This window comes from Bipolaris oryzae (assembly GCF_000523455.1).
Source record: "Bipolaris oryzae ATCC 44560 unplaced genomic scaffold scaffold_25, whole genome shotgun sequence".
Classification (NCBI taxonomy): domain Eukaryota; kingdom Fungi; phylum Ascomycota; class Dothideomycetes; order Pleosporales; family Pleosporaceae; genus Bipolaris; species Bipolaris oryzae.
In genome coordinates, this window is record NW_006911301.1 from 1 (window position 1) to 27,249 (window position 27,249).

General features: G+C 52.1%; 13 protein-coding genes across 13 annotated transcripts; 6 read left to right on the plus strand and 7 right to left on the minus strand.

Annotated features, from left to right (window-relative positions):
- Nucleotides 1–374: 374 nt before the first annotated feature.
- Nucleotides 375–1,113, plus strand: COCMIDRAFT_47701 (uncharacterized protein; the record flags this gene model as incomplete). The annotated part of the gene is made up of 2 exons (XM_007687043.1): nt 375–584; nt 655–1,113. Coding segments are annotated over 2 exons (669 nt in total), but the record flags the coding sequence as incomplete, so codon positions are not given.
- Nucleotides 1,114–1,847: 734 nt separating this feature from the next.
- COCMIDRAFT_34253 (uncharacterized protein) lies at nt 1,848–3,562 on the minus strand (the record flags this gene model as incomplete). Its single annotated transcript, XM_007687028.1, has 3 exons — nt 1,848–2,043; nt 2,103–3,120; nt 3,175–3,562. 3 exons carry the CDS (start codon nt 3,560–3,562, stop codon nt 1,848–1,850), a joined length of 1,602 nt encoding a protein of 533 aa, XP_007685218.1.
- Nucleotides 3,563–4,311: 749 nt separating this feature from the next.
- On the minus strand, nt 4,312–4,479 carry COCMIDRAFT_34254 (uncharacterized protein; the record flags this gene model as incomplete). The annotated part of the gene is made up of 1 exon (XM_007687029.1): nt 4,312–4,479. The coding sequence occupies one exon, from the start codon at nt 4,477–4,479 to the stop codon at nt 4,312–4,314; it is 168 nt and encodes a 55-aa protein (XP_007685219.1).
- A 659-nt stretch (nt 4,480–5,138) lies between these two features.
- COCMIDRAFT_87897 (uncharacterized protein) lies at nt 5,139–6,463 on the plus strand (the record flags this gene model as incomplete). The annotated part of the gene is made up of 2 exons (XM_007687045.1): nt 5,139–6,224; nt 6,275–6,463. 2 exons carry the CDS (start codon nt 5,139–5,141, stop codon nt 6,461–6,463), a joined length of 1,275 nt encoding a protein of 424 aa, XP_007685235.1.
- A 665-nt stretch (nt 6,464–7,128) lies between these two features.
- On the plus strand, nt 7,129–9,263 carry COCMIDRAFT_2820 (uncharacterized protein; the record flags this gene model as incomplete). The annotated part of the gene is made up of 4 exons (XM_007687004.1): nt 7,129–7,708; nt 7,758–8,182; nt 8,232–9,111; nt 9,163–9,263. 4 exons carry the CDS (start codon nt 7,129–7,131, stop codon nt 9,261–9,263), a joined length of 1,986 nt encoding a protein of 661 aa, XP_007685194.1.
- Nucleotides 9,264–9,755: 492 nt separating this feature from the next.
- On the plus strand, nt 9,756–13,340 carry COCMIDRAFT_34256 (uncharacterized protein; the record flags this gene model as incomplete). The annotated part of the gene is made up of 5 exons (XM_007687030.1): nt 9,756–11,939; nt 11,990–12,062; nt 12,112–12,239; nt 12,288–12,901; nt 12,953–13,340. 5 exons carry the CDS (start codon nt 9,756–9,758, stop codon nt 13,338–13,340), a joined length of 3,387 nt encoding a protein of 1,128 aa, XP_007685220.1.
- A 113-nt stretch (nt 13,341–13,453) lies between these two features.
- COCMIDRAFT_87797 (uncharacterized protein) lies at nt 13,454–13,938 on the minus strand (the record flags this gene model as incomplete). Its single annotated transcript, XM_007687046.1, has 2 exons — nt 13,454–13,565; nt 13,652–13,938. 2 exons carry the CDS (start codon nt 13,936–13,938, stop codon nt 13,454–13,456), a joined length of 399 nt encoding a protein of 132 aa, XP_007685236.1.
- A 929-nt stretch (nt 13,939–14,867) lies between these two features.
- Nucleotides 14,868–16,892, plus strand: COCMIDRAFT_87865 (uncharacterized protein; the record flags this gene model as incomplete). Its single annotated transcript, XM_007687047.1, has 4 exons — nt 14,868–15,237; nt 15,304–15,415; nt 15,470–15,724; nt 15,782–16,892. The coding sequence occupies 4 exons, from the start codon at nt 14,868–14,870 to the stop codon at nt 16,890–16,892; spliced, it is 1,848 nt and encodes a 615-aa protein (XP_007685237.1).
- Nucleotides 16,893–17,050: 158 nt separating this feature from the next.
- COCMIDRAFT_2824 (uncharacterized protein) lies at nt 17,051–17,641 on the minus strand (the record flags this gene model as incomplete). The annotated part of the gene is made up of 1 exon (XM_007687005.1): nt 17,051–17,641. The coding sequence occupies one exon, from the start codon at nt 17,639–17,641 to the stop codon at nt 17,051–17,053; it is 591 nt and encodes a 196-aa protein (XP_007685195.1).
- An 855-nt stretch (nt 17,642–18,496) lies between these two features.
- Nucleotides 18,497–19,956, minus strand: COCMIDRAFT_87807 (uncharacterized protein; the record flags this gene model as incomplete). Its single annotated transcript, XM_007687048.1, has 5 exons — nt 18,497–18,830; nt 18,886–19,051; nt 19,107–19,300; nt 19,357–19,594; nt 19,644–19,956. 5 exons carry the CDS (start codon nt 19,954–19,956, stop codon nt 18,497–18,499), a joined length of 1,245 nt encoding a protein of 414 aa, XP_007685238.1.
- A 682-nt stretch (nt 19,957–20,638) lies between these two features.
- COCMIDRAFT_87979 (uncharacterized protein) lies at nt 20,639–21,549 on the minus strand (the record flags this gene model as incomplete). Its single annotated transcript, XM_007687049.1, has 2 exons — nt 20,639–21,385; nt 21,436–21,549. The coding sequence occupies 2 exons, from the start codon at nt 21,547–21,549 to the stop codon at nt 20,639–20,641; spliced, it is 861 nt and encodes a 286-aa protein (XP_007685239.1).
- Nucleotides 21,550–21,979: 430 nt separating this feature from the next.
- On the minus strand, nt 21,980–22,581 carry COCMIDRAFT_87989 (uncharacterized protein; the record flags this gene model as incomplete). The annotated part of the gene is made up of 3 exons (XM_007687050.1): nt 21,980–22,271; nt 22,358–22,447; nt 22,502–22,581. The coding sequence occupies 3 exons, from the start codon at nt 22,579–22,581 to the stop codon at nt 21,980–21,982; spliced, it is 462 nt and encodes a 153-aa protein (XP_007685240.1).
- A 667-nt stretch (nt 22,582–23,248) lies between these two features.
- COCMIDRAFT_2828 (uncharacterized protein) lies at nt 23,249–26,110 on the plus strand (the record flags this gene model as incomplete). Its single annotated transcript, XM_007687006.1, has 1 exon — nt 23,249–26,110. The coding sequence occupies one exon, from the start codon at nt 23,249–23,251 to the stop codon at nt 26,108–26,110; it is 2,862 nt and encodes a 953-aa protein (XP_007685196.1).
- Between the last annotated feature and the right edge of the window lie 1,139 nt (nt 26,111–27,249).

Below are 27,249 nucleotides of genomic sequence, written 5' to 3' on the forward strand. Positions count from 1 at the left end.
CCTTGGATGGTTGCTCTTGGCGGGATGGCACATCACGTGACCTAGCCCCGCGATGATCATTACCTTCTGACGTGGACGTCCATAGGCCTTCAGCCATCTCGTCACTTGTCAAGGAGAGAATCCTTCTTGTTACTTGTAACACTTGAAGCTCAATCGACGTTAATACGTGATCGCGTTTGGCGGCATTAAAGCGCCTCATCCGGAAGCTCCTCTTCTAGGGCAGCTATGGCTTACACGCCAACATCCAACAATACATCAGGAGCATCATCTTCTAAAATGTCGTTTAAAGCAGGAGGATCTAAAGCATCTGGTGTTTCAATGAACAAAAACGGTAATGCTGGATCCAACAACACCACGCAGACACAAAGATGTGGCCTAATGGCCCCCTCCCCAACGACACAGCAAGCGCCCACACGAATCATCTTTGGAGTCCAGGGTCTACGAAAATCGAACAAATCGAAATTTGTAGTCGAATGAATGACCAAATTTTCTTGCCGGAACTCAAGAAGCGCTACAAGAAACATCGTCTAATGGTTTCAAGGTGGTTTTCACCCTTTCGATTTCACCACTGTGATTTCGTTAAAGTAAGGCACACTCTACTTAATATCTTCTTACATCTCAAAAGAACACATGACTAACATTTTCCTCATCAAGTTCCGGAAAGTCAGCGTCGATCGAGTCTTCTTCTCATGCGGGGGACTTCCAGAAGATGGAGTGTTTGCTAACGAGTACGAATACGATCCGAAACCACCGCTGGGAAAGATACCGCTCATAGAACTTGACGTGTTCGCCGCATGTCTGGAGTCTTGTGATGACGGATGCAAATGGTCAGCCCTTGGGCCATGGCTACACGACTGCTTTCAGCTGCCGCCCGACACGGAAAGAACAACCTGCATACCGAAAAAGAGGAGGGAATTTGATATGAAATCGACGCACGATGCGGAGAATCTTGTGTGGGGTATTCAGCCCAGTTACGCCTTGTCTCTTTTTATGATTTCCATCTACGCTCTCGTTCCATTGTTGTCAGCTTTCGGGTTCTGGATATATTGGTTGGCACGCCATCCGGGGGACTGGCAGAACGCTTCGGTTCCAATGGTGACTGCAGTGACGCTTGAGACACTTCTAGTGTCGTTGCTGGTGCTCAGTCCGAAGCCACATGCGCGCGATGAACGACGTTGATATACTGCGGCACTTTACTAAAAGAAGAGATATACGATACTCGAAATTTCGACGCCAAGACCGGATAGTACTTCTTGTAATTTATCACTATATATCCAGTCCGAAAACTCTTTATAAGAAAAAAAAGTTCAGCCTAATATCACACGATACCAGTGAGATCAAACTTTCAATGTCAAAATAGCTTCACTACTTGGCAGTCTCTAGTATAAAACCCTCACATTACCTACAATAAAAGAATAGAGAAATAGATACCACTGGATCTGGGCTTGAGACAGCATATAAGACAACGAAAAGACTACATCAAGTACACATGTCCAAAGTAGAAAACAGGCCAAGAGTGATGAATGTTAGACATCAAAAAACTTTTATGGAACCTGGCTATGATTCCATCAAATCATCAATCATCAAACCTTCAATCGTACCAATCTCATTTCTAGACTCTCATTTCCTTGCCTAGCTATCATTGACCACTTGTCAATCACATTTCTAGACACGTGACGTGCCATCCACATCACCACACAAACATCTTCATGTGGAAACCAAGACAACAAACACACACAAGAGTAAACATAGATGTTACTGTGTTTCTGAATTCATGATACATATCTCGGCTTTTCTCTATTTTTACATTTCTTTTCTTCATTTCACCTTCATCTTGATGACGACTTCTAGTTCTTGGGCTTGTAGTCGGAAGGGTTAATCATGAGCTCTGGTCGGACATACTTGTCAAAGTCAGCTTCGCTGATGACTTCGAGCTTGAGGGCGGCCTCCTTGAGGGTGAGGTTGTTCTTGTGGGCGTATTTGGCAGTCTTGCTAGCGGCGTCGTAGCCGATGACGGGGTTGAGGCAGGTAACCAGCATCAGACTGAATTTTGAGTCAGTATGAGCAGTGGATGGAGACGAAATAATAGTGATAGAACTTACCTCTCGTTCATGATGGAGCTGATGCGCTTCTCGTCAGCCTCGAGACCGGCAACGAGGTTCTTCTCGAAACTCCTCATTCCGTCGGCGAGGAGGCGCGAGCTGTGCAGCAGATTGCGGATCATGACAGGCTTGAAGACGTTGAGCTCAAAATTACCCTGGGATCCGGCAAAGGTGGTGGCAACCTGGTTACCAAAGACCTGGGCGCAAACCATGGTTAGGGACTCGCACTGGGTGGGGTTGACCTTTCCGGGCATAATGGAGGATCCGGGCTCGTTCTCGGGCAGCTTGAGCTCACCCAGACCGCAACGGGGACCGGAGCCGAGGAAACGGATGTCTTGGGCGATCTTGAAAAGTGAGGTAGCCAGGGTGTTTAGCTGACCGTGGGCCTCAACAATGGCGTCGTGGGCAGCGAGAGCCTCGAACTTGTTGGGTGCAGTGACAAAGTCCTTGCCAGTCATCTTGCTGACCTCTGCGGCAATGTCCTCGGCAAATCCCTTGAATGTGTTGATACCAGTGCCGACAGCAGTTCCTCCCTGGGCGAGCATCTTGAGGCGGGGTAGAGATGACTTTATGCGCTCAATGCCAAAGTCAAGCTGTTGTACGTATCCAGAGAACTCCTGACCCAGAGTTAAAGGAGTGGCATCTTGCAAATGTGTCCTTCCAATCTTGATGAGGTTTTCCCACTGGTCGGACTTCTTCTTGAGTGCGTCCCGCAGACTGGTGAGGGCGGGGAGGAGCGACTCCTCGAAGTCGAGGACAGCGGCAATGTGCATGACGGTGGGGAAGGTGTCGTTGGACGAGGCAGACATGTTGACGTGGTCGTTGGGGTGGACAGGCTTCTTGGTGCCCATTGTGCCGCCAAGGATCTCAATGGCGCGGTTGGAGATGACTTCGTTGGCGTTCATGTTAGACTGGGTGCCTGAGCCGGTCTGCCAGACAACAAGAGGGAAGTGGTCGATGAGCTTGAGCGAGGCCACCTCTTCGGCTGCCTGCTGGATGGCCTTTCCAAGCTTGGGATCTGTGGTAGGGTTAGCAGTGCACTGCAGGCTCGGGCTCGTTCAACGGGACGTACCCAGCCCAAACTTCATGTTGACCGTGGCAGCGGCGCCCTTGAGGATACCAAAGGCCCGCACAATGGGCGGGGGCATGCGGTCCTGGGGCTGGTTGATGCGGAAATTCTCGAGGGAGCGCTCCGTCTGGGCTCCCCAGTACTTGTCCGAGGGGACCTGGATCTCGCCAAAGGCATCGCTTTCTGTTCGGGTGTTGGCCATGGCGGCGGTGGTAGCACTGAATTGGCGGCGCTGGAAGGCAGTCTGGGGCTTGGAGAGCGAGGCTCTGGTGGTGGAGAGCGGGCGCGTAATGCGGGCACAGCTGAAGGAGGGGTTGGTGGCCTTCGCATGTGCCAGTGATCGCAGGGCGCCGGCCTCGGCAGCGCGGAGCTTGGTCGCGCTTCGGAACATGGTCGCAGCGGCTGGTGGTGGGCGATGGAGGGGCCAATTGGCGGGGGAGGATGGAGATGGATGCTGTGAGGATGCGCAACGGACACTGGAGGCCAGCCAGAAGACGACGGAGAGACAATTGCTCGAGACAGCAAGAGACAGAGCGAGACAAAAACACAGGCCAGCGCTCGAAGCTCTGGCCTCCGCCGCCTCGGATGGGGCCGCGGGACTCGCCTCCGATCTGTCCCGGGGTCGGAAGGATCACGTGACGCACCACCCGCCAAGATGCAGGCGGAAATGTGCGATGGCGAGGGCGGCACGGCGACACGGCGACACGGCGACACGGCGACACGGCGAGACGAGATGGTGCAAGGATTTTTGATACCTCGACCGCGACCGCGACCGCTGCAGAGCCCTCTCCCCGTCGCTTCTCTTGCCTTTCCAGTTGCACTTCTTGGGCCCCAAACTCGGCGCCAACATTCTCACCATCGTCATTAGCCCGAGCCCGCCGTGCGCATGCAACTCGACGTCTTGGACTCGTCTTCCGGCTCAGCCACCAATTTCACTCGTTGTCTCTGTCGCCGTCGCCGTCGCCAAAATGCACAGGCAAAGACAGCCGGCCTGGCCAGCCGCCGCTGCTCGAGGTAACGATTCGCGCCCGCTGCCGGCTGCTGTGCCATAACACGACAACTTGGCTGCCCACATGCCCTCTGCTTGCTTGCTGCTTGCTTCCTTCGGCCACCCTAGTGGAAAGTCTGCATAGTCACCGATCAAACTTCGGCATGATCGGGCACACCCTGTTGCGTGAAACCCTTCGCGCCCATGGTCCTTTTTCTGCTGAACCTCCGCACGCTGTGCCGTGCTGGGTTCCGCTCCAATGTTTTTGGGGGCTTATTGGTGGGCAATAGCCATCCATGCTGCCCTTCTCTCCGGACCATGTTAGAGCCGCATAGGCAAACGCACGAGTACAACAAGCAACTAGGTCGCACCGTGACGCCCCGGCTGCCTGAGCCCTGCGCCCTGCGCCTTCCGGCCTCCGACGACTGGTCATGATTAGATTAATGCAGGCGAGTCAAGTCGAGGGCACCTGATCCGTCTCCACCGTCGTTGCAATCCATGCTGGCTGCTCGCTATTGAGCGTGCCAACGTGACAGCGAGCTAATGACCCCTCACCTTCATTCATTCACAGCCTGGTTTCCACCTTGGACAAACGATCCTGCCCGACTCTGTCGCTCCTCTAGCTATTGCCCTCTCGCACCCTTTCACTCGGTCTTCGAGCCTGCTTCACCGTTGCCCCCATTCACTTTCGTGCACCATCGGTACCACCCCAGGCCGCACGCACTTGCTAAGCCGCAGATAAGGCTTCCATGACGCTGCTCGACCCTTCTGCCCTGTACTCTTCCACGCAACGACTACCAGAACCGGGAGCGAGGGACCATTTCCACCTCTTCTACACCTGTTCCAACATCCTCTTTAACCACCCCGACATTTGCCCTCCTCACTTGGCCAACTCCCCGCTCTCCACCCGCTGACGCCGCTTCAGCTTCAACCTTTTACCCAAGGACAACCCCCCTTCCAACCTCCAAACAAAGCTCGTATGGCTGAACCTGACTACGGTGCCGCTTCCTGGGCTCATGTGACGACTGGTTCCGGACATCAGGGTGCAGAGTTGGCTGCCCCACTTCTCTCTGCCCATGCTCCATTTCAACAACAACTCCCGCCTCTATACGGAGGCGTATACTTGCCCATGAGCGACCATCAGACACCCCAAACCCGCAATATATCAGATGGATCAGCCAGCAATCCGCTCCATGACCGCTCTCCGTATCCACCTGCTGGAATCCGCTACCCATATTACCAGCCGCACATGTTCCCGTATCAATTTGGTCATCCACGACCGCCACCATCTTTCTGGAACGGAGTCGACCATGTGCATCCCGATCAGTTGTTTTCTAACCCTAGTAACACAATGCAAGGCCATTTACCTGGCCAAACGATAGGAACACCACACCAAAATAGCCCATTAGCACCGGCTCTGAACGCAGGAATTCCGCCATTTATTCGACGCCGCAATGAACACAGAATGGCAGTCGAGACAATGTCACGGAATCCCCATGCGGGGGGCATGCGAACCCCTCACCAAGGTCATCGGGATTCAGCGCATCCGGAAGTGCGGCTGCAGAGCACTAGATCACAGCCCCACGAACACCGTCAGCCGAATGATCCAATGTCTCCTGGATCAGGGCACCGCCCATGGGCATCGCCTGGAGGCCATAGTCGCCGTTCAGACCGTAGCATCTCTCCGCGAACATCGAATCGCCGCAGTTTTGAGAGGTATTCGGTTGACCTCTCACCTTCGAGCACGTCATCTGACGCAGAAGAGGCGGCTGCCAGAGCGCCACCCCCGAATCGCTTGAGGACCCGAACAAGAGACGTGCGTCCACGATTCACGGGCTACCGCCCACATATTGATCCCAACATTGCCACCCCAAGGCAGATCCAGGAACTCAAAGACGGTCTTCCGCGGCGTCTGCCAAGCGAGCTTCCCGACGATGCATCCAAGTGTTGTGACATTTGCCAAAAGGATTATTCGGTCTCACATGTTTTGCCTTCAGAAGAAGAGGAAATCGCGGTAGTCTTGTCCTGTGGACACACATTCGGAGAATTCTGCATTTTTCAATGGGTGAGTCTTGACAGGTGTAAAAGTGACGATGGTTGCTGAGTCCAAACTAGCTTGATACGTGCAAAACCCACAAAAACAAAGTAACCTGCCCAATGTGTCGGAAGCAGCTGATCGAGGCACCACGATATCTTCAAAGCATGATGCACGCCTTTCCTCGCAATGGGCAAGCATTTGTTGACCTCTTGGCTCGCGAGCAGCTTCTTGCTAATGGAATACCACGTGAGTTCCACAACTTGTAAAAGGATGCTGGGCAGACACAACATATGGAATTGGACGGCAACAAGGGACGGACCATGTGATGTGATGGCATTAGCATATGTTGCTTCCATGTTATTGCGTTGCCAGGCCGGATAGATGCGTGGAACTATGATATCATTCTTTGGCGTGGATTGCCTGTTTGGGGCCCCATGTACGGCGTTTCTGCGGGCGGGGTATGGTGTTTCTCCGAGCAGGTCTACTTACTGCAAGGTTTGAATTTTGAATATGCGAGGCATGGCTCTTGAAGGGATCTGTACATAATATACGACGAGAAATAAAGACGGCAACAGCACACTTGATACACTACTAAAAATGGCAATCTTGATCCATGACGGCGATCGGAGAAGGGGGTTCCACATGCCAGGGAGCCTGGATTTCATCGTTGCCCGGAGCAGACTTAGCCCAAAACACGCACCCCACCATCAACACGAAGCTGAGCGCCAGCCGCCTGCATTTGTTTTGTCGCAGGCTCTGCAAGGTACCGACGCCTGTTGTATACATACATATACGTAGGCGATTGTTTGCGCATACACTGCAGATTCGACGCTGGCCTGCTCCTTCTTGTTCCCCCGTCGTTGCGACGACAGCCCCCACCTGCGCAACTGCAACCACCCCCTTCTCCGTCGCTATCGGGCACTAGACGAGCATGCAAGACAACAACAACATCAACAACAGAGACGCAGACGGTTTCCAGCTACCCGCCCCTCCGCCGCTGCTCCACACCCGTGGCAAGAGTATGGACCGTCCAGGCACGCCGGCTGAGGCCTTCATCAGCCCGCAGCAGACGCCTCAGGGCAGCCCAAGTAAACACCACCAGCCGCCTGGCGCATTTGATCTGCCCCATGTCTTCGAGAATGCCATGAGGCTACTTCCCACCATTGGTTCTCCAAGAGCGAAGCCGACATCTCCAGCATCACCCAACAAGTTGAAATTGGGCAGCGGCGGCGAGGATGGAGACTATGCGGGGCCAGACTCGACCACTGTCGCATCGGGCTCTCCAACACGTAGGTCAAACCAAGAGAACGCACCCCCCGGTGGACGCTCTGCTATACAAAAAGACAACGGCCATATGACACATGCAGCACAGTCGCGGCAGGAACCCTACCGGACGCGCGAGGCAGAGCAATCAACGCGGTACTTGAACGGTCCACAGCGCCTCTCTGCCGAAGATCTGGAAAAGGCGAGGAAGCCAGCGGTAAAGCGTCTTGCAAACGTCACTCAACTATGTAGGCCTGTTATCCTCTCGGATCGCAACAGCACTAACCAGCCGTGCAGACTTCCTCGACTACTACTACGACCTCCTCACCTACGTACATACCCGCCAAAACCGTCTCTCCCAGTTCAAGGCGCAGAACCCTCTTCCACCCGAGACTCCCGAAGAAGAGTACAACAGTGCTCTTACACAGTATCTCGGCCGTGAGCGTGCCAACCTCCGCAAGCGACGCACTCGATTGAGGCAGGGCGACTTCCAGATTCTCACCCAAGTTGGCCAAGGTGGTTATGGACAGGTGTACTTGGCGCAGAAAAAGGATACCCGTGAAGTCTGTGCACTCAAAGTCATGAGCAAGAAGCTGCTATTCAAGCTGGATGAGGTCCGCCATGTGCTGACGGAGCGTGACATCTTGACCACTGCTAAGAGCGAGTGGCTGGTACGATTGCTATATGCGTTCCAGGACGACAAGAGCATTTATCTTGCCATGGTGAGTTACAACACTGAAGAAATATGACCATGGACTAATGATAGCAAAGGAATATGTTCCTGGAGGTGATTTTCGCACCCTGCTCAACAATACGGGCGTTCTACACAACCGACATGCGCGCTTCTACATTGCTGAGATGTTCACATGCATTGACTCGCTGCATCAGCTGGGATACATTCATCGAGACTTGAAGCCCGAGAATTTCTTGATTGACAGCACCGGACACGTCAAACTGACCGACTTTGGTCTTGCTGCAGGTATCCTTGCCCCCTCCAAGATTGAATCAATGCGCATCAAGCTAGAGTCTGTGAGCGATGTTGTCTCGCCATTTGGTCGGCCTATAGAAGAGCGTTCTGCAGCGCAGAGGAGAGACAACTATCGCTCGCTTCGCGAGAGAGACGTCAACTATGCAAAGAGTATTGTAGGCAGTCCCGACTACATGGCACCTGAAGTACTCAAGGGTGAGGAGTATGATTTCACCGTTGACTACTGGAGCCTGGGGTGCATGCTCTTTGAAGCGTTGGCTGGATACCCACCTTTTGCTGGCGCTACAGTTGATGAGACGTGGCAGAACTTGAAGCAGTGGAAGAAGGTATTGCGAAAGCCCGTATACGAAGACCCCTCATACTTCCTGTCCAAGCGCACTTGGGACCTCATCGTGCGTCTCGTAGCGTCCAAGTCGTCTCGATTCCGCAACATATCCGAGATCCACGCGCACCAATACTTTGCTGAAGTAGACTGGGCAAAGTTGAGAGAGCAAAAGGCACCGTTTGTACCAGAGTTGGACAGCGAGACTGACGCTGGATACTTTGACGACTTTGGCAATGAAGCTGATATGGCCAAGTACAAAGAGGTGCACGAGAAGCAGGCTGCTTTGGAAGCAATGCAAGACCGCAATGTGCAAATGGGCAAGGGTCTCTTCGTCGGATGTGAGTATTGGTACAAACGCGGGTTGTGTCGTCTCGCTAACATTGTTATAGTCACCTTCCGCCACAAGAAGCAAGCCGAAGAAAACGGCAAACCATCAACCCCCCGGAAACCACTTCCCATGGTTGACGAGAATTTTGATACCATTTTCTAGAGGCATTGTCCTCGTTACCACGCCGTGGCACTGGTTGCGACGGCGTTTTTGTGCGTTGAGTGGGGTATGGGTATCTTTTGAAGCACCTGACACTTGTCAATCTGCAGCGAGCAATGAGGTGAATGCATATAAGGAAGGCTTTCATGACTTGGCCATGACAGCATGGAATAGGTTAGATTCGGCGTTGGGTGCGAGCCATGCGTATTTATCTTGGCAGGCAATTGTGCGGTATGCATTCAGGGGATCGTGTATTAGTAGTCAATGAATGCACGAGTACTGTGACTGTTTGTATTGTTTCGTATCTGGGTTACTACGCCGCTTGTTTGCACGGCCATTACTCGACGAACACGCTCTCACGTGATAGCGTCTTGCGGTTCAACGCATGGACGCGAGACGCTACGCTAATCGGCAATCCCCGTTCATCCATCATTCCCCTCTCGAGAGACAGTGCACTGGACAATCAACCCCCACCAACACGTATACGCCGCGACGATGCCCGGTCTAGTCCGAAGAGGGCGGAAACGCCCATCGCTGGCCGTCAGCGAGCAAGTCGACAAGCAGTCCGACGACGATTCCTCTACGTCAAGCAGCAAACGCGCCCGCCATGACCGGGACGCGTCCGGCAGTCCTTCCCCAAGCACGTACATGCAAAACGATGATGCAGACGGAACAAGCGCATACGTTCAAGATGAATTCCAGCCAGGCTCTCTTGTTAGGGTAAAGCTGAAGAACTTTGTCACATACACAGCTGCCGAATTTCATCTGGGCCCCAGTTTGAACATGGTCATTGGTCCAAACGGGACAGGAAAGAGTACGCTTGTGTGCGCAATATGCCTGGGTCTTGGATGGGGTAGCGAACATCTGGGAAGAGCCAAGGATTTGGGTGCTTTTGTCAAACATGGTGCTAGCGAAGCCATTGTCGAAATCGAGCTTGCAACAGGCCCAGGCAATGGTCCAAATCGTATCGTTCAACGTACGATTCGCAAAGAAGACAATAAGTCTGTGTTCTTTCTCGATGGCAAGCGCGTTTCCCAAGTCGCTGTAACAACCATGGCCAAGCAATTTTCCATACAGATTGATAACCTTTGTCAATTCTTGCCTCAAGACCGTGTCGTCGAGTTTGCCAAAATGACCGATGTCGACCGCCTACGAGAGACTCAGCGTGCAGCGGCGCCCCCGCACATGGTTGAGTGGCATGACGAACTCAAGGCCCTGCGTATTGAAGAACGCAATGTCCAGACAAAAGAAACCAACGAGCGCAGTCATTTGGAAAAGTTGGAAAAACAGCAGAATGCAACCAGAGAGGATGTCGAACGATTCCATCAACGCGAGGGCTTGTTGCGCAAATCGAAATGTCTGAAGAAGGTCAGGCCCATGATTGAGATCAAGCTGCTCAAAAACGACATATTGAAAATGAAGGAAGACAGGAGGCTGGCAATGCTAGAGCTGGATCAGATCAAGGAAGACATGGAACCAGCGCGTATAGCCTTGTCAGAAGTGGAAACATATCGTAATCAGATTGAGCAAGTTGTGAAGCTCCGCAAGAACCGTGTCGATTTGATTAAGACACAAGCCGACAAGCTCGTGAAAGATATCGATACAGAGAAGGCAAAGGCCAGCGACTCCACGGAGTTGATCAAGGTCGAGCTGAGAGCCAAAAAATCGCGTGAGCAGGATATTGTCCGCATTACGGCAGATATCAATAGGCTAGAACAAAAACGACAGAACACGGCTGTGGAATACGATGCTGCATCTTTTGAAAGTCGCAAGGCAGAAGTTCGAGGTCAAATTTCTACCATCAGCAACAGCGTAACGGATAAGCAAAATTCGATATCGGGTCTTCGCGAACGCGCGCATGCAATTGCGGACGAGAACACAAAGCTGAACACACAGCGAGAGCAGTTGAACACGCAAAGCGGCAAGCAGGCAAGCCTTCTACAGAGACTTTCACCCGACACTGCGAAAGCTTGGAAATGGATTCAGGAAAACAAGCACACTCTGAATTTCAAGGGTGAAGTCTTTGGTCCGCCAATCTTGGAATGTTCCATTCCAGATACCAGATATGCTCAAGCTCTAGAAGGCCAGCTGAGAAAAGGCGATGTCATTGCAATCACTTGTACTCATAGCGATGATCAGCAGTTACTGTCGAACCTCCTCCTTAGAAAGGTAGCCAATGGGGGCCAAGGACTGCACGAAGTCCATCTTCGGTCGTCCCCCAAGTCTCTCGATTCATACCAATCACCAATCATGAAAGAGGACTTGGAGAAATTTGGCTTTCAGGGCTACATGCTCGACTTCATTCAAGGGCCCGCCGCTGTTTTGGCCATGCTTTGCGACAACAACCGCCTACATCAGATAGCTTATTCACCGACCCCAATATCAGATGAGCAGCACGCTGCTGTATCAAACAGCCCTATCCGCAGCTGGGTCAGTGGTACTGAGACCTTTCGCATCGTCACGCGCAGAGAGTACAACGCTTCCTCAACATCTGTCACGAAACTTAGGCCTGCTCAATGGTTTACGGACCAACCAACTAACACAGAAGAGGTTCGGGCGATCGAATCGAGAATTACAGAGCTAGTGCAAGAGAAAGAAGAGATCCAGGAAAATTACGCCATTGTTACAAACGAAATGAAGAGTCTCAAACAAGAACTCGAGGAGCTCAAGCAGGCGAGGGTATTGAATTTTCTACGACGTATTAATACTCATTTCTGACATTGCACCAGGAAGCAATACAAGCAGAGCAAGATGCTACGAAAAAAGCTCTGGCAGAGTGGCGGGCCATTCCTGATAAGATCGGTAGGTTTGCCTTCATAAATCAATGGGGTCGTGTACTAATGCCTCATAGCTTCCAAACAGGCCCAATTGGACGACCACAAGCAGCAAAATACAGAAACCAATGAGCGCATCCGTGAAATTAAAACACAGGCTCGTGAAACATCATTACGCGTAGCGGCACAAGCTCTAGATTATGCTGTACGTAGTACCTGTCTTGCTCATCATACTATACTGACGGTCATGCAGAAAGCTGTGACGCATATGCGTACATTTCATGAATCGCTCATTGAAGCTGAAATTCGGTTCATCGAAGCCAAGTCGGAACTCAATGCATTGAGAAATGAAAACAGTGCAATGATCCAGAGGCAGCAGACAAAAGAAACTGAGGTTCAAGAACTTGGCAATCGCATCAAACGTCTTCGCGAGGAGTACCAAAAGAAGACAGCAGCTACTCAACAAGACATTGAAACCTTGACCGAAGAGGAGAAGCAGATCGTTTTGGAGTATCGCGAACTCCCTTCATTTGACGATCTCGAGCAGGAAGTTCAAGCCGTCGCTGCACGATTGGAGATGATGGCTGAAGGCAATCCCGGTGCTATTAGAGCTTACGAGAAGCGCGAGGAGGACATGAACAGAACGCGAGAGAAGCTGGAGCAGTACACGGCTAGCCTCGGTGAGATCAGGGAAAAGATTACAGAGATTCGCGAACAATGGGAGCCACAGCTCGATGTTCTCATCAGCAAGATAAGTAATGCCTTTGCATACAACTTCCAGCAGATTGGGTGTGCTGGCGAGGTCGCTGTGTTCAAGGATGAGGAGGACTTTGATAACTGGTCTGTTCAGATCTCAGTCCGCTTCCGGTATGCATTAGCCATCTCATCTACATGTACGCATAGCTAACACGCCAATAGTGAAAACGAGCCCCTTAGTGTTCTCAATTCTCATCGCCAATCCGGTGGCGAGCGCGCCGTCTCAACTATTTTCTACCTTATGGCTCTTCAGGATCTCGCCCAGTCGCCTTTCCGTGTCGTCGACGAGATCAATCAAGGTATGGATCCGCGCAATGAACGAATGGTGCATGAGCGCATGGTAGACATTGCCTGCCAAGAGCGTACAAGCCAATATTTCCTTATCACTCCAAAACTCTTGACTGGCCTCAAGTTCCATCCCAAGATGAAGGTTCACGTCATCAATTCTGGAGAACATATCCCCGACTCAAAGACTGTAAAAGGGGGTTGGGATCTGAACGATATGGCCAAAATCGCGCTGAGGACAAGGAAGGGTATTACGGTTACTTGATCGAGGATACTTTCTTGTGTGGGCACTAATCACGTCGGTTTCGCTTCATGTTTCTATCTCTTTCCGCGTTGGCTTCCATCAAGGCCAAGATGTATCACGTCACATCAATACTCTCACTGCGCCACAGTTCTAGCCATAAATCTGCCGCAGCTCAGACTTCCAAGGAACACGCCTCCGAGCACCGACATGAAGTATCCCACATTCATCGTCATGACAGCTATCATGCTGGGTGATGTATTAATATGCGGATCTTGCGACAACATCGGCATCGCGAAGAATGAGAGAACGGAGAAGTCAGAGGAAAGACTTACAGCAGATACGATACCCCAGCAAGGACCACATCGAGACTCGCAATCCAAACCGCCTCATCCGCTCTCCAGTGTCTCTTTTCCAGTCTTGCCTTCTCTTCAATTTCTGGCTGTCCCTTGGCTTGCGCTAGTACCGCGAATAAGTTGAAGCGAACAGCAACCAAGGCGCGGAACGAGGCTGCAAGTGCAATAAGGAATATACACGTTCCTGCGTATTGGCCCGGGGTGGTGGGAGTCCAGGATGCGGAGAAGAGAGACGTGCTGGTTGAAGTAAAGAAGGTCATGGACATGGTGGACATGTGCATTCCCGACATCCCTGACATTGTGGCATTGGAGTCAGTGGACGTTGTTGGCGTTGACATGTGCATGTTGGCAGCTGTTCGTATGGTTCTTCTGCAGAGGTCTCTATTTTCTTGATCAAGATGCCCGAGATGGTGGCGTGTAGGTAAATCAACAGATGAAGCAAAAGATATATCACTACCTAAACAAACGTTTGCTGGCAGATAAGCTTGTTCCGCAAGTGTATGTCAGAGAAATTCGTCGTTTGGAGAATCGTTCGAAAAAAAAATACAGAGTCGAGCCAAAATCACTGTCAAATCCCCCAAACCCGCCGATACATATATCCGCCCCCTCAACCCACAAAACCAAACCAAGTACGGTATCAAACATACTTTCGCACGCGCTCCATTGCATCCCAGCTCCAAGTCCCCCTTCCCTTGATACTCGTCGACCACACACACGCTACCCCACCCATCTAACGCGGACCAAACAACGCCCGCTGAGAAAACTTGCTCAATCGTGCTCTTACTTACGCCCGTACCCCGCCCTCATTGGCCCATCAGCAAAAGACAATCTACGCATCCTGGTTCAAAGACCGCAGAACCAAGCATTTGCGGGGGCTGCATTAAGCTTTGATAAGCTTATTTGCCGCAGCTACGACTCGTGTGGCTGGACTATCTGGTTGCATGGGAGGTGGATATGGCGTTGGAGTTGGAGGGGACGGGGTAGGGGATTAGAGTTAGATAGACTTCACCCCGACACACATGCTCGATCCTTCGAACTCGCCTTTTTCTTCTTTCTTTCTTTCTTTCTTATTGCCCCCCTCCCCCCCCCCTCTTTGAGGTTTACATATCTATTCATCCTCTTCGCTTTTTCTTCTTCTTCTTCTCGCCGAGTTGATATACATATCTGGATTTGAGAAAAGAAAAGGAAGAAGAAGATGAGCGAAGCTTGGATCTCCATCTCCCCCGGTCTCTCCGGTATGCGCATGTTCGAATGCGGGACTAAGACTGCGGAAGAGTGTGCGTGGTATAAGCATCGGTGGCACTTTTGGTATGTAGCGGATTACGTGTTTGCGCTGCCGACTGTTGCGTTTTTCATGAGTGGGATTGGGGTTTTCGTTGTTGCGCACGTCGTCTCTGGTTTGTTCTTACGGCAGAGGAAGGTAGGGCGGGGTGTGTTGGTGAGAAAGGTGTTGGCGGGATTGAGGTATCTGGCGTATCGTGGGTTCCATGTTAGAAGGTTGAAATGGAATTCTGCGCCGGCTGGGGTGTTGATGCTTGGTGCTGCTGGTGTGGTGTTCTTTTTCTGTAAGGAGTTCTTTTCTTTTCTTGGAATATGGGAGTTGAGGGGAGTGTACTGACTTTTGGCAATAGGTATGGATCTGATACCGCAACCATACTATTGGGCCAGCAAGAAGTTTGGTAATTCACCGCCATTGGCTACGCGGTCTGGATGGCTCGCCTTAGGCTGTATGCCTTTTCTCTTGTGAGTTTGGCATCCGTCATGATCCCATGAATCCTCTTTACTGATTTTTTTCAGTGCTACAGCAAGCAAAACAAACTGGATCACATTGATCACCGGAGTGTCCTATGAACGGCTCCAAGTATTTCACCGATGGATTGCGTACGCGTTTTTCGTTCTGGCGCTGATGCACACATTTCCTTTTATCGTGTACCACATCCATTGGCACGATATGGAGCACCATTTCTCGAGCAGTCTGCTATTCTACTGGACGGGGATAGTAGCACTTATATTCCAAGCGTGGCTGACGTTCATGTCGCATAGTGTCTTTCGGTTAGTAGTAGTTCTTCTATGAGCTCGATTTTCGTATGTAACTAATGCACCACTTAGAAACCGCGGATACGAATTCTTCAAAGCAACACACTTCTTTGCTGCCGTCATCTTCATGATAACCTTCTTCTGGCATTGTGATCAAACCCTGACGAGTTGGGACTATTTTGTTGCCACGGCTGCTATATACGTTCCTTGCTACGTATACCCATGGCTTCGCACAGCATTCGAATACAAATGGACTCAGCAAGCGCGGGTTGCAGTTGAGAATAACGGTTTCATACGTGTTGCCATTCCAGCGACGTTCTACTGGGCTCCGGGTCAGCATTGCTTCCTACGCTTTACGAGTTTTGGTTTCCTATCTGCCCTAACTGCTCATCCATTCACTATTTGCTCTACGCCTGCCAAGGTATCGGCGGAATCTAATGAGCTGGTATTCTATATACGCCGTCAGGGTGGGTTCACAGATAAATTATATCAACATGCATTCACCAAGCCCGACGCCGGTATCCCGGTTCTTGTAGACGGACCTTACGGCGGTGCTAGTTGGCTCAGACTACGTAACGCAGATCGCCTTCTAGTTATCGCAGGCGGATCTGGCGCCGGCTGGACCTTGCCTTTTATTGAGTATTTTCTTCGATCAACTGCAAACTCCATCGACGAAGCAGCACCTCGTACCTCCATTTCGGCCCCGACGTCACTACGCGTTGTACTTGCGATCCGCGATACCAAAAGCCGTTTGTGGTTTGAGCAGACTCTGCAAACCATGTTTTCGCGATATCCAACTACAGTCTTGTCGTCCGTCCAAATCGAGGTCCACCTCACTGGTGAAGCCGCAAATCAAGCTGACATCCTGCCTAAAACAGCACAGCCATCAACCCGCTCAGTGCCATCTGAAGCGTCAAATGACATTGTAGTCGATACTGAGAAAGAAGTCGAAACATTTGTATCAGGCAAAGAGTACACAGGCCGACCACAACTACCGCTGGTCGTACAGGACGAGGCAGAGAAAGCAGCGGATACAAACGAGACGCTGAATGTGTATATCTGTGGACCCAAGACAATGCAGAACGATGTACGAAATGCCGTTGCAGCTGAGAACCTGAAGATAATCACTGGTGCGAGGAGCGGTGGCGTGTATTTACATACTGAGTACTTTTCCTGGGCATAGATGCAATATCCGTATATACCTTGGTATTCCAACTCATCTCTCAGATTACAGATTTGTTAAATCCCTTTTCATCACATTCATGGCACCTTCTGTTTGCCCTACCCCACCCTGTTCCCACTCGTTCCTTCCCCCCCCCCCAAAAAAACCCCTTACACACCTCACCCCTCCCTCCTCGACAGACTCATCCCAGTCCTCGTATTCCTCCCACCACCCCACTCATCCCCGTCACTATCATCATCTTCGTCTTCCTCCTCATGCTCTCTCGTCCCTCTCGCATCTTTCTCCCTAGTCTCCCTAGTCTCCCTCGCCGCCCCTGTCTCCCCCGTCTCACCCTCAACAACAATCTCCACGCGACTCTCCAATACCGCATTCTCCTTATTGCTCATTTCTGCATCCAGCTCGACGTCTCCACCAGCGTTGGCTTGGCGACGCGCACGTGTGAGACGGCGCTGTCGACCGAAATATGTGAGTTCGAGGAGGAGAAGGCAGAGGAGGATGAAGACTATGATGCAGGCGGTTATTATGCCGGCTTTTGCGCCGGAGCTGAGGTGGGCTTTAGAGCGGGAGGATGGAGGGCGGGTGGAGGGGGTTGAGGTTAGTTTTTGGGAGGTCTGGTTGGGGGTGTTAGAGGGAGAACTTTTGGGTTTCCACGGCAAAAGGGTGATGGGGATGTCTACCTTGAAGTCCGTCTCAACATGGTTATTGTATTGTTTTGTGGCTTGATTTGAGTATCCTCTGATAATTAACATGGTTTTGGATAATATGACTGATTCATCCAACGGATTTATATTCTGGCTTTTACGAGTGATGGAAAATATTGGGTGGATGTGGAATGACACGCGATCAAGTAAAGAGGAGGAGAAAGGATAGAGCTCACTATCTCCTGATATCCCACTCAATACACAAATAAACCCTAAAGTCCTCTCACTGCATGAACAGCTTGCCGCAGTGCTACCTGCGGTACTACTTTACGCCACCCCATTTCCATCGTGACAGACGTTGCAACCAAGAAAACCGAACATCAGGAAAGCATAATTCTTGAGAATATATGAAATAGAACACAGGGCTTAAAAAAAGAAGGCAAAAAAAAGGTACAGTAGCTATGTGGAAGTGAGATTAGAAAGAGAAAGATACCAAACTACGCTAGAAAAGCATGAAAGCACTTGTCAAGTATACTTTTGTAACTCCTCCTACCACTATTATCGTGTCTACTCCCCCTCCCCCTCCCATTATCGTTGTTGGGCAATGAAGCAAGGAAAAAGAATAACGCCGTGCATGCAAATGAAACAACGATCTCTTTTCGCCCCACCCCCCCCCCGTAGCACACCGCGGCGCCAACACGCATGCCGTGTAACAGCCAGAACAAGGGGAAGAGGTAACGACGAAAAAGAAAGAAAAAAAGAGGCTCCACCATACGAAAACGAGGGGTGTAAATAAACAAACAGATGGACACGTGACTTGGATAATCTAGAAAAAGGTATGCAGTGTAATAGTGACGAAAGAATATGCATGACTTTCATCATCATCATCATCATTAGAATCAAATCCACCCAGTCAAAAAGTATTTACAATAATATCCTCCGCGTAACTCATATCTCCATCATCTAAGCATCACGAAGCATGCTCGTGAAACCAGCCCAAGTCTCCAAAACAGTGGGGCGGATCTGGTTGGCAGGGAGCGAAAATCCATATGTACCGGTATCCCTGAGCTCATAAGTGTACGAGTAGGTAGCATTGCCCTCGACATCGGTGTAGTCGGTGGAAGAACCAGTGGTGGCATAGAGAGTAGAGCAGCTGGGGCCAATGGTGTAGGCGGTTCCTGAAACGGCGCGGATAGCGGTTTGAGCGCGAGTGGCGAGACTGCGGTGCTGAGCGTCGTTTTCCGGGCGGAGGCTGCAGTTGTAGCCGTAGGGCCAGAGGATGTATTGGCCGTAGGAGCTAGAGTTGGGTGTGGTTAGCTTTGGGTTGGTTAAGGGGAGAAGGGGGAACATACTGTATGTCGAGGTAGAGGCTGATTCCGCGAGTGGCCTTGAGAGCATCGACTTGGGCTTTGAGAGCCTTGTTCTCGGGGGCGTCTCCAGCGGCTTGACCCTTGTAGGTTTCCGAGCAAGGGCTGGTGGAGGCTCCGCCAGTTACCTCCCACTTGTATGGCCAGTTGCCTGTGATATTGGGTTAGCATGTTGATCATACAGTAATTTCTCTATGGCGCCTTACGGTTGATATCGCGGCCAACACATGTGCTGGTGCTGACAGTCTGGCGGTTCTTGCGCCAGAGACGGTCCGTGGTCTGCGAGTAAACGAATCCGTCAGGGTTGACAATGGGGGTGATGTAAAAGTCGAACTTGTCGACGAGAGCCTTGATGCTTGAGTCGGAGGCGTACTTGGTCAGAAGCTGCCACGCGAAGTACCTGAGGTGGATATTAGTTTGTTTGTTCAATAACAATCTCATGGAAGGGAAGCTTACTCAGTGGTCATCGAAGTGATCCACTCTCGCGCGTGAACGTTTCCGTGGATAATGACAGCAGGCTTGGATCCCTTGCCGCCGCTACCCCAGATGTGGATACCGGTCAAGGTACGTCCTTGGACTGAGTTACCAAGGGTCACGATCTCGGAGTTGCTGGTGTAACCGGCTTGCAGATCGCGGAGGAACTGAAGATGGTCGGCGTATGGGTGGTATGCTGTGAACCACGACTCGGCGGGAACTACATCCGGTGAGTGTGCAACCTTGAAAATACTAGGCGAATTACAAACCAGCATAAATTCCCATCTCGCCTTCTTCCTTGAGGGCAGCACCGACGTCCTCGTTGATGACCTTGCTCTCAGAAACCAATGCAGTCAATGCCGCGACGTTTTCGGGTGCAACAACTACATCCAGTTCGGCAGACTTGCCAGGGTTGAGGATGTGGGTAGCCAAGTTCTCGATTTGGCTCTTGACAGCGTCGGTGCTAGAAACGCGCAGGACCTTGAAGCCATTGTAGTCGACCTTCTTGCCGGCGGTTGGGACAGCGCTACCCAAGGCAGTAGAGCCAAGGAGAAGGGCGGAGGTAAAGATAGTAGTCTTCATGGTGAGATATGGAGACACTGACTATGTAGAAGCAAGGTGCAGCATAGTATAGGACGCGGGGAACGCTGCTTTTTATGCTTCCCCATAGTCGTACCTGGTTATGATCCACCTTCCTGTCAAGTAGCATCACCGACATGTCCCTGTCTCTTAGTCGAAGTTGTATGAAATAGGCAGGTATCCCAGTTTTGTGGTAGTCGTCTGCACGAACGGGAGATGTGCACTCGAATAAGCCCAAGATAGGCCCTATAAGCGCGGGAGACGGTCATTCGAAGGAGGTCGGAGGAAACACCTGCGCCATGGATGGAGGATTAATTTATGGAATCACTTGGCGCGCTCGTCGAGAGACGTGGGCGCGAACAAGGTGATTGGTCCGGGGTCCTGTGTGCTTACCGGGTTAGGCAGGTGTAGGGCTCGGAAATCTCGAAGAGCATAATGGCTGGTCTTGGCTATGCGATAGGGCAAATCAAGGCTTGCGTAGTTGGAAGACGTGATTGTGTAGTGATGGGTAGCTAGTCAACCCAATACAGTGTAGCAAGGACATACCTGCTTCGAAGCGATGAGCTGAAACGGGAAGGAGATCACTGGAAGGCGGCCGCCAAGTGGTAGATAGGCATGCACATTATAACTAGCCTGACCGAGAGCGACAGGTGCAGACGACCAATATGTCTGATATTTGCTCTTCCTAAGAAGGCACACCCAGTTCCCTGAGCACGTTTGCACAACCAATTCTGAGCCATTCGTCGACTTGTTCCTGGCTCGTCACCCAAACGCTCCCTAGCATACCCGCCGTATTCGTACTTGCACCCTCTGCGCTGCCACTCCGCCGCGGAATAACGACTAGGTGGTCAGCCCACATGGCGACATTATGCGGAGGTGTATTTTCTTCTTTGGTACCGGGCGCTGGCTGGCGGCACTGGGCGAGGAGTGTAGTGTAGACAGACAGAACAGCTGAGGCTGAGGTATTTTGGAACCCCTCTTCGAAACGATGAAGAAAGAACCGAAAAGGGACTTTGTTTGCTTTTTCGCTGACAGCTGAAATGAGGTAGTCGAAAGCATGCGGCGGCCCCTTTAAGCCTTGGAGATGCTTGTGCACCCTGCTACAGCCACCCTTTTCACCACAGTTGAAAATGACGTACATGCTTGGGAATTGACGCAATACTTGAAGCATGACCACAAAGTCATCCACGTCCAAGGCTTCATGCTGGCGCTTGTACGAGTCGAGTGTTAGCATGAGGAGTTGGGGTCGGTCGACACAAAACAGGTTTAGCGCCAGGTCATGCGTCTCGTTCAGCTGAGTGATGATAAGTCGCTCGTCAGGGCAGAACATGTCGCTGCCTGGTCCCCATTTCCGCGTCTTATTGAAGCCATGGTTTGTGGCGCCGACTGTATGTGGTTTTGTTGCTAGTGCTGGGCAGATGCGGAACTCGAGCTGAGCAGTCATGAGCGAAACACTTGGCTTGTGGTTGTATACCTGCGCACCGGATAGCCATTGTCCTCCACTGACACAATTTCGTGAGGGCCATATACAATGGCGCCCTCATTGGCAAGTTTGTCAAACGTTTCCACAAGGCCTGCTTCCGAGTGATCTGCCATGTTGCAAATGTGGAAGTGCCTGAAAAGCTGATGACTCGGAGATTGTCGGTGAGCTCTAAGATGACAGGTACGAGGGATAGTCGGCCCGTGCACGCTGCAGATTTAGTGAGTCCATGGTAAGTAATTACAACCACGGAAAGAGACACCACCAAAAATACGAAAAAGCGTTCAAAAAAATGGACTGTGTATAGCATTTCCAGCTAGATAATCCAAAGCGAGACATATCCTGCACTAGAAGAGCCTCCCTCGGCGAGTGAGAAAGAACAAAAAGTCGCCTGAGTAGAAGAGAAAGAAATGAAAGATGCCTGTGTTAATTATAAAAGGTATGCCCCTGTCCGAGATGCGGACTCGTGATTGCAGAGGCCAAAGTGTATGATGAAGGTGGACGCAGTGCCTGGGTATCGTGGTATCATCATCAAAGGGAGTGTAGCTATGCGGCCTCGGGCTTAGCAGAAGATGGCCTCTCTACGAGGACATAGTCAGCGCTGGTGGTCGATGAAGGGGTCGGTATTTGTGGAATCGCACCTGGCATGTTTGGCGTCTTTTGCGCAAGAGGGCTCTCGGGCGCCTGTGGTTGTGCCTCGTCTTGCTGGGCGGTTTGCTGAGTGCCGCTCTTGGCCGGTGGGGAGTTGCCCTTTGCCTGGTTGAGACGCTCTTCGGCAGCGCGGAGCCTTGCTTCGAGGGCCTCGAGTTCCTTGGTCTGGGTGCTGACAGCTGCCTTCCTAGGTGGGAGTCAGTAGGCTGCGTGCGATGGCGATGGCGATGGCGAGAGAGAGAGAGAGAGAGAGAGAGAGAGAGGAGGGTTTACTTTTCATGCACTGTCCGGTCGAGGTCCTCGATGCCACCGTCCAACTTGAATAGGCTGTCGAGCTCGGTCATGAAGTTGCGCGCTATGGTGCTGCAGGCATAATCAGAATAGGCGGGGAGCTATGCTAGCGCCGGGGGAGCTCACGATTGAGGACGTTTGTTCGGCTTCCAGCCGTGGTCGGGATCGTCCATGGCGGCGGGCTGTGCAGAGTATGAGGAAGCCATGATGAGCAGTAGGAGGACGGTGTGTAGTATGGGCGGTGCGGGAGCGGCTCTGGAGAAGGTCGGGGCTGACGAGGGAACGAGGGGATGTATTTATGGGCTAGTGCAAGGGGACAGTGGTAGTATAACAAGCAGGCAGAGGGCTCAATCGTCAGACTTGTTTCATGCAGTGCTGGCGTGCCTGGTAGAGGAGAAAGAAAGCATAATATGACACCCCTGGAATAGAGACCTCAGGGCGATTGCAATGTAAGTAAGTATGTAGGGGAAATAGGGGACGCCCATGCTCCGGACTAATTGGGAGGGGGGGCGTAGATCAGTAGTGGAGCTTGGGAACGAGGGCTTGAAGATGCGCCGCCGCGCCCGAGCCCGACGAGAGAAATAAGAAACAATAAGAAGCCAGAGACGGCGCGCGTGGGAAGCAATTGGCGCTAGAGGCGTTTGCTCGCGCCGCAGATGCGGACAGATGCGGACAGGCGACGGCGACGGCGGTTGAGATACGGGGAGGGTGACAGGCTGCACGTCACGCGCCTGGCGGCAGGCCGGCGTGCGCCACAGTGTGGCAGTCTGAGTCGAAGCCCCGCGCCCGCACGCAGCCACAGGACGAGGCTGGAGCGGTGGTGTGGCGGTGTGGCGGCGGACGCGTGTGATTGGCGCGCCGCCAGGGCCAGCGATGGGATTGGGTGCCGGCTGCTGGGCGGCTGGGCTGGGCTGCTGCTGCCGTGCGAGAGGCAGCGCCGACGAAGCTCTTGCGAAGAATAATTTCCTCATCAAACCAACCGCCCAGCCCATCTGCCTCTGCCTCCGCCTCGCCGCCCGACGCGCCCATCGCCCTCCGCCGCCCCCCAGTCGCGTGCGATGCCCGTCTGCCTCCGCTAGACGCCCTCTTCCCTCGTCCCTCGTCGCCGTGGCTCCCATCCCGCCCCACGCCCATCGCCCTCGCGCTGCAGACGCCTGGGGGATGACGACTAGCGTCTCTGCCTACACCAACCTCGAGTCGCTCCTGCTGTTCCAGTGCCTCCATGCCTATGGCGTCGGCCCCTCCGTCTTCACCCGCATCTCCGACCTGCTGAAGAAGAACCCGGACATCACCACCCACAAATACTTCCAGGCCGGCCGCCTCAGTCCCGATGCCCTGCGCAACTTCTACCTCGAGCGCCTAAAGAGAGAGCTCGAGCATGAGCAAGCTGCCGACAGCGACTCCCACAACGGCGATGTCGCCAGCCCGACCAAGCGAAAGAGACAGAGCCCGAGCCTGCCCACCGTCCAGGAATCCCTCCAGCACCAGCATTTAATCCCCAAGCTCGTCACCAAGCTCTATGCCTCATACCGCTACGAGATTGCCGAACAGATCAGGGCTGAGGAGGACAGGTACGAGCGACTGCAGCGCGAACTGAAGAGCATCGAGCGCGGAGAGTGGGACGATCAACTTAGGGACAAGGCCAACGGACAAACATCTGCCTTGCGAAGCCCTGCCCTACCCCGGAAGTCACCTCATCTGGCACAGAAGTCTTTGCAGCCGAGCCAAAGCCCCCAGTCCGCTCAGAATGGTGCGCGACGCGGTCCTTTCATTGCGTCTTCCCCGGATTCCACGCAGCCGTCTGGTCCCGAGTCTCCGCGACCTGCGCCTGCGCAAAATGGACAGCAATCGCCATCTCAATCCAAGAGGCAGCCTTCTACGCCGCAATCCCACCCAACGCCGCCTCCGCCAACAGCACATCAAGCCCACCCTGCGCCGCATCACGCAGCGTACAACAGCGCTCAATATCCAAACATTACCCCTTTCCCCCAGGCACAGACACCTCAAAGCGCACAGCATCAGCCTGGTCCACACCACCATTCCGGTCACCCGTCGCAACCCCCATCCCCAGCGGTAGGGTCGCCAGGACTGCAGTATCAGCCGTCACCAGCCCAGAACTATGGTGGAAACGGAACACCTCAGTACGGCACTCCAGGAGCGCATCCGCAATACCACCCACCGCACCAGCAGTTCCCGAACCAGCAACCTCCGGGGCCTCACTCGCCAGGTTTACACCCTGGACAGCAGAGGGCGCCATACCCCCATCCTGGACACCAACCGTACCCTCCTTTACAACCCCAAATGCCCCACCCACCACCCCAAGCAGGCTTCATGCTTCCACCCTTTCAAGTTGCTCCACAGGATCCATCGCGTGTCCATCATCAAGCAGCTGTGCCGCCGCACCCCCAAGCCTCGACACCTACGAACAATCGACAGCCGTCACGCACGAATTTGCAAACGCCTGGCACTGGCAGAACAGGCGCGCCCCCAATCCATCCTCTCGTCACTCAGGCGAGACAATCACTTACGACACCTTCTGCCGCGCATTCTCCACAAAGTTCTCTGGGAACTCCCGTGTCTGCAAAGAGTTTATGGAAGCGATCTAGTTTCAATGGGATACAGTCTACTTCTTCAAGCCCACGCCCAGAGGTGGAGCCACTCGATGATGTGCCGCCCCTAGTCCGCTCGAATCAGAGTCCCGCTAAAACCAAGTCACAGCGCAAGTCCAGGGCAAAGGGCAAAGGAAAAGATCCAGACCAGGATTCCGTACCAGATGCCGAAACCCCGCAAAATTCCAAGCTAATCAACGACCACGAGGAAGAATCTTTGGCGGAACACGAAACCCGATCTGGACGTTCTCGACGAAAAGCTCCGGCAAGGCGAACAAGACCCGGAAGCATTGCATCTTCAAGAGCTGGTGGTTCTGTGCGAGACCGAAGCAGAAGTCAGTCAATTCTCTCTCATACCGATACGGTAGCGGCGGACAATGAGTCGCAAACTGGCAATAGGATCAAGTCGGAGCGAGGAACCTCTGTCGAGGCTATTGACGAGGAAGCTACTGCTGAGACACCGTCACACATGTCTACCCGACGTCGAGGAGCAGCTGCAATGCCGTCACTTTCAACGCGCCGAAAACGCAATGCCCGCGAAGCTTCTCTTGAGGCCGAAGATACATCATTTGGCACGCCTGGTCCTCCTCGATCCATCATAGCACCACGTAATTTTGCACGCATGACAGCCCCTATGATGTACGACATCAATTCCCACAAGCACGCATCTACATTCAATACTGCAGTGCGTGCCAAGGACGCAGAAGGCTACTACGACATTATCAAGCGCCCGACAGATTTGTCTTCCATCAAGAAAGCTATCGCAGCAGGTTCGAAGCAAGTTGCTGCAGCCGCAGCGGCGTCAGAAAACCCAACTGCTAGTCCCGGTGGTGCAACTGGAGGCCTCATTGAGCTCCCCTTTACAGCAGACAACGTGCCTCCCAAGGCCATTGTCAACGCAGCACAGCTTGAAAAGGAACTCATGCGCATGTTTGTCAATGCCGTCATGTTCAACCCCGGAGAAGAAGGCGTGGTCAACGATGCGAGAGACATGTTCCAGACTGTTCAGGGGCTCGTCAGCACATGGAGAGACGTCGAGAGGGACAGTGGCAAGGCAGGTAACGAGGGCACCCCTGCCGCCGAGGAAGAGGATCCGCCCACGGCCAGCAAGCGGAGGAAGCTATAGTATAATTCCCGAACATCGCAGCTGTGTAATGCGAAAATGAAGTAGGGCTTTCAGAGTAATGTCAGGTTCGGGCCAGAGTGTCGAATATTATATGATCAGTTTTTATGCTCTCGTGGTCTTACCTTTGCTACGGTGTTGTCTCCTTTTGCCACTTGCAAATGTTTGTGCCCATGTGTGGTGGTGCCTGTGAAGCCATGACATCTTTTAGCATTTGTATCATCTTGTCATGATTATAGGAACGTGGGCACTGGGAGAAGAATAGAGAAGAGCAGCAGAGAGCACTGTATGGAGGGAGAAAGAAAGAAGGAATATGCCCTTATTTGCTCTTTCCTTTCTCTTCCTTCATTTCCAAGACAAGGAAACAAACGTTGCCTCGCCTCTCTTTCTTTCTTCCATCTTCTCTTCCCTCACTTCGTTCTCCTCCTCCTGTCCAACAATGCACCGACGTCCCCCCCCCCCCCAAAAAAAACAAGATCATTCAAACGCAAAAAAACTATTCCTGTTGTGTATATAATATTGTGAAAGGAGGTGCTAAAAAGAAGGATGGGTAAGAAACAGCATGCATACATAGCAAGAAACAAATCGAAGCAAAAAAAAAGCCCGACGTGGGGGTCGAACCCACAACCTTGAGATTTTGAAACAATCGTGCCTTTGAGGGCGTGATAACTAAGAGTCTCACGCTCTACCGATTGAGCTAGCCGGGCGATTGATGAAGGTCTGAAATTTTTTTTTCATTATATCCATTTTTTTCCAGCCTTGGGAAAAAAACCACAAGAAGGAGGCAAAGCAATCGAGGAAGGGGCATTGTATTTGCAAAAAAAAACTATTTTCAATTTTGATCCGACGGAAGCTGCTGTGGGGGCGCGCATTTCACGCGAAAAAAAAACGGCGGGGTAAGTGGAAATCCTATGGAAATATTTGTAAACATGCTCGTATTGGAACTTATTGGACTGTGTTGGGAGAGTATTTTTTGGCGCTAGAGCAAAGAGAGGTATTAATAAATATTTGGAAGAGAGAGAGTGTGTGTGAAAAAAAGGAGTTATATAGCAGTTCATGTTCTTAACAAAACCTTTGAATGAATCATGCAACGAAACCTTATCTTTTAAATTCCAAAAAAAGTATAACTTCTTTTTTTAGCA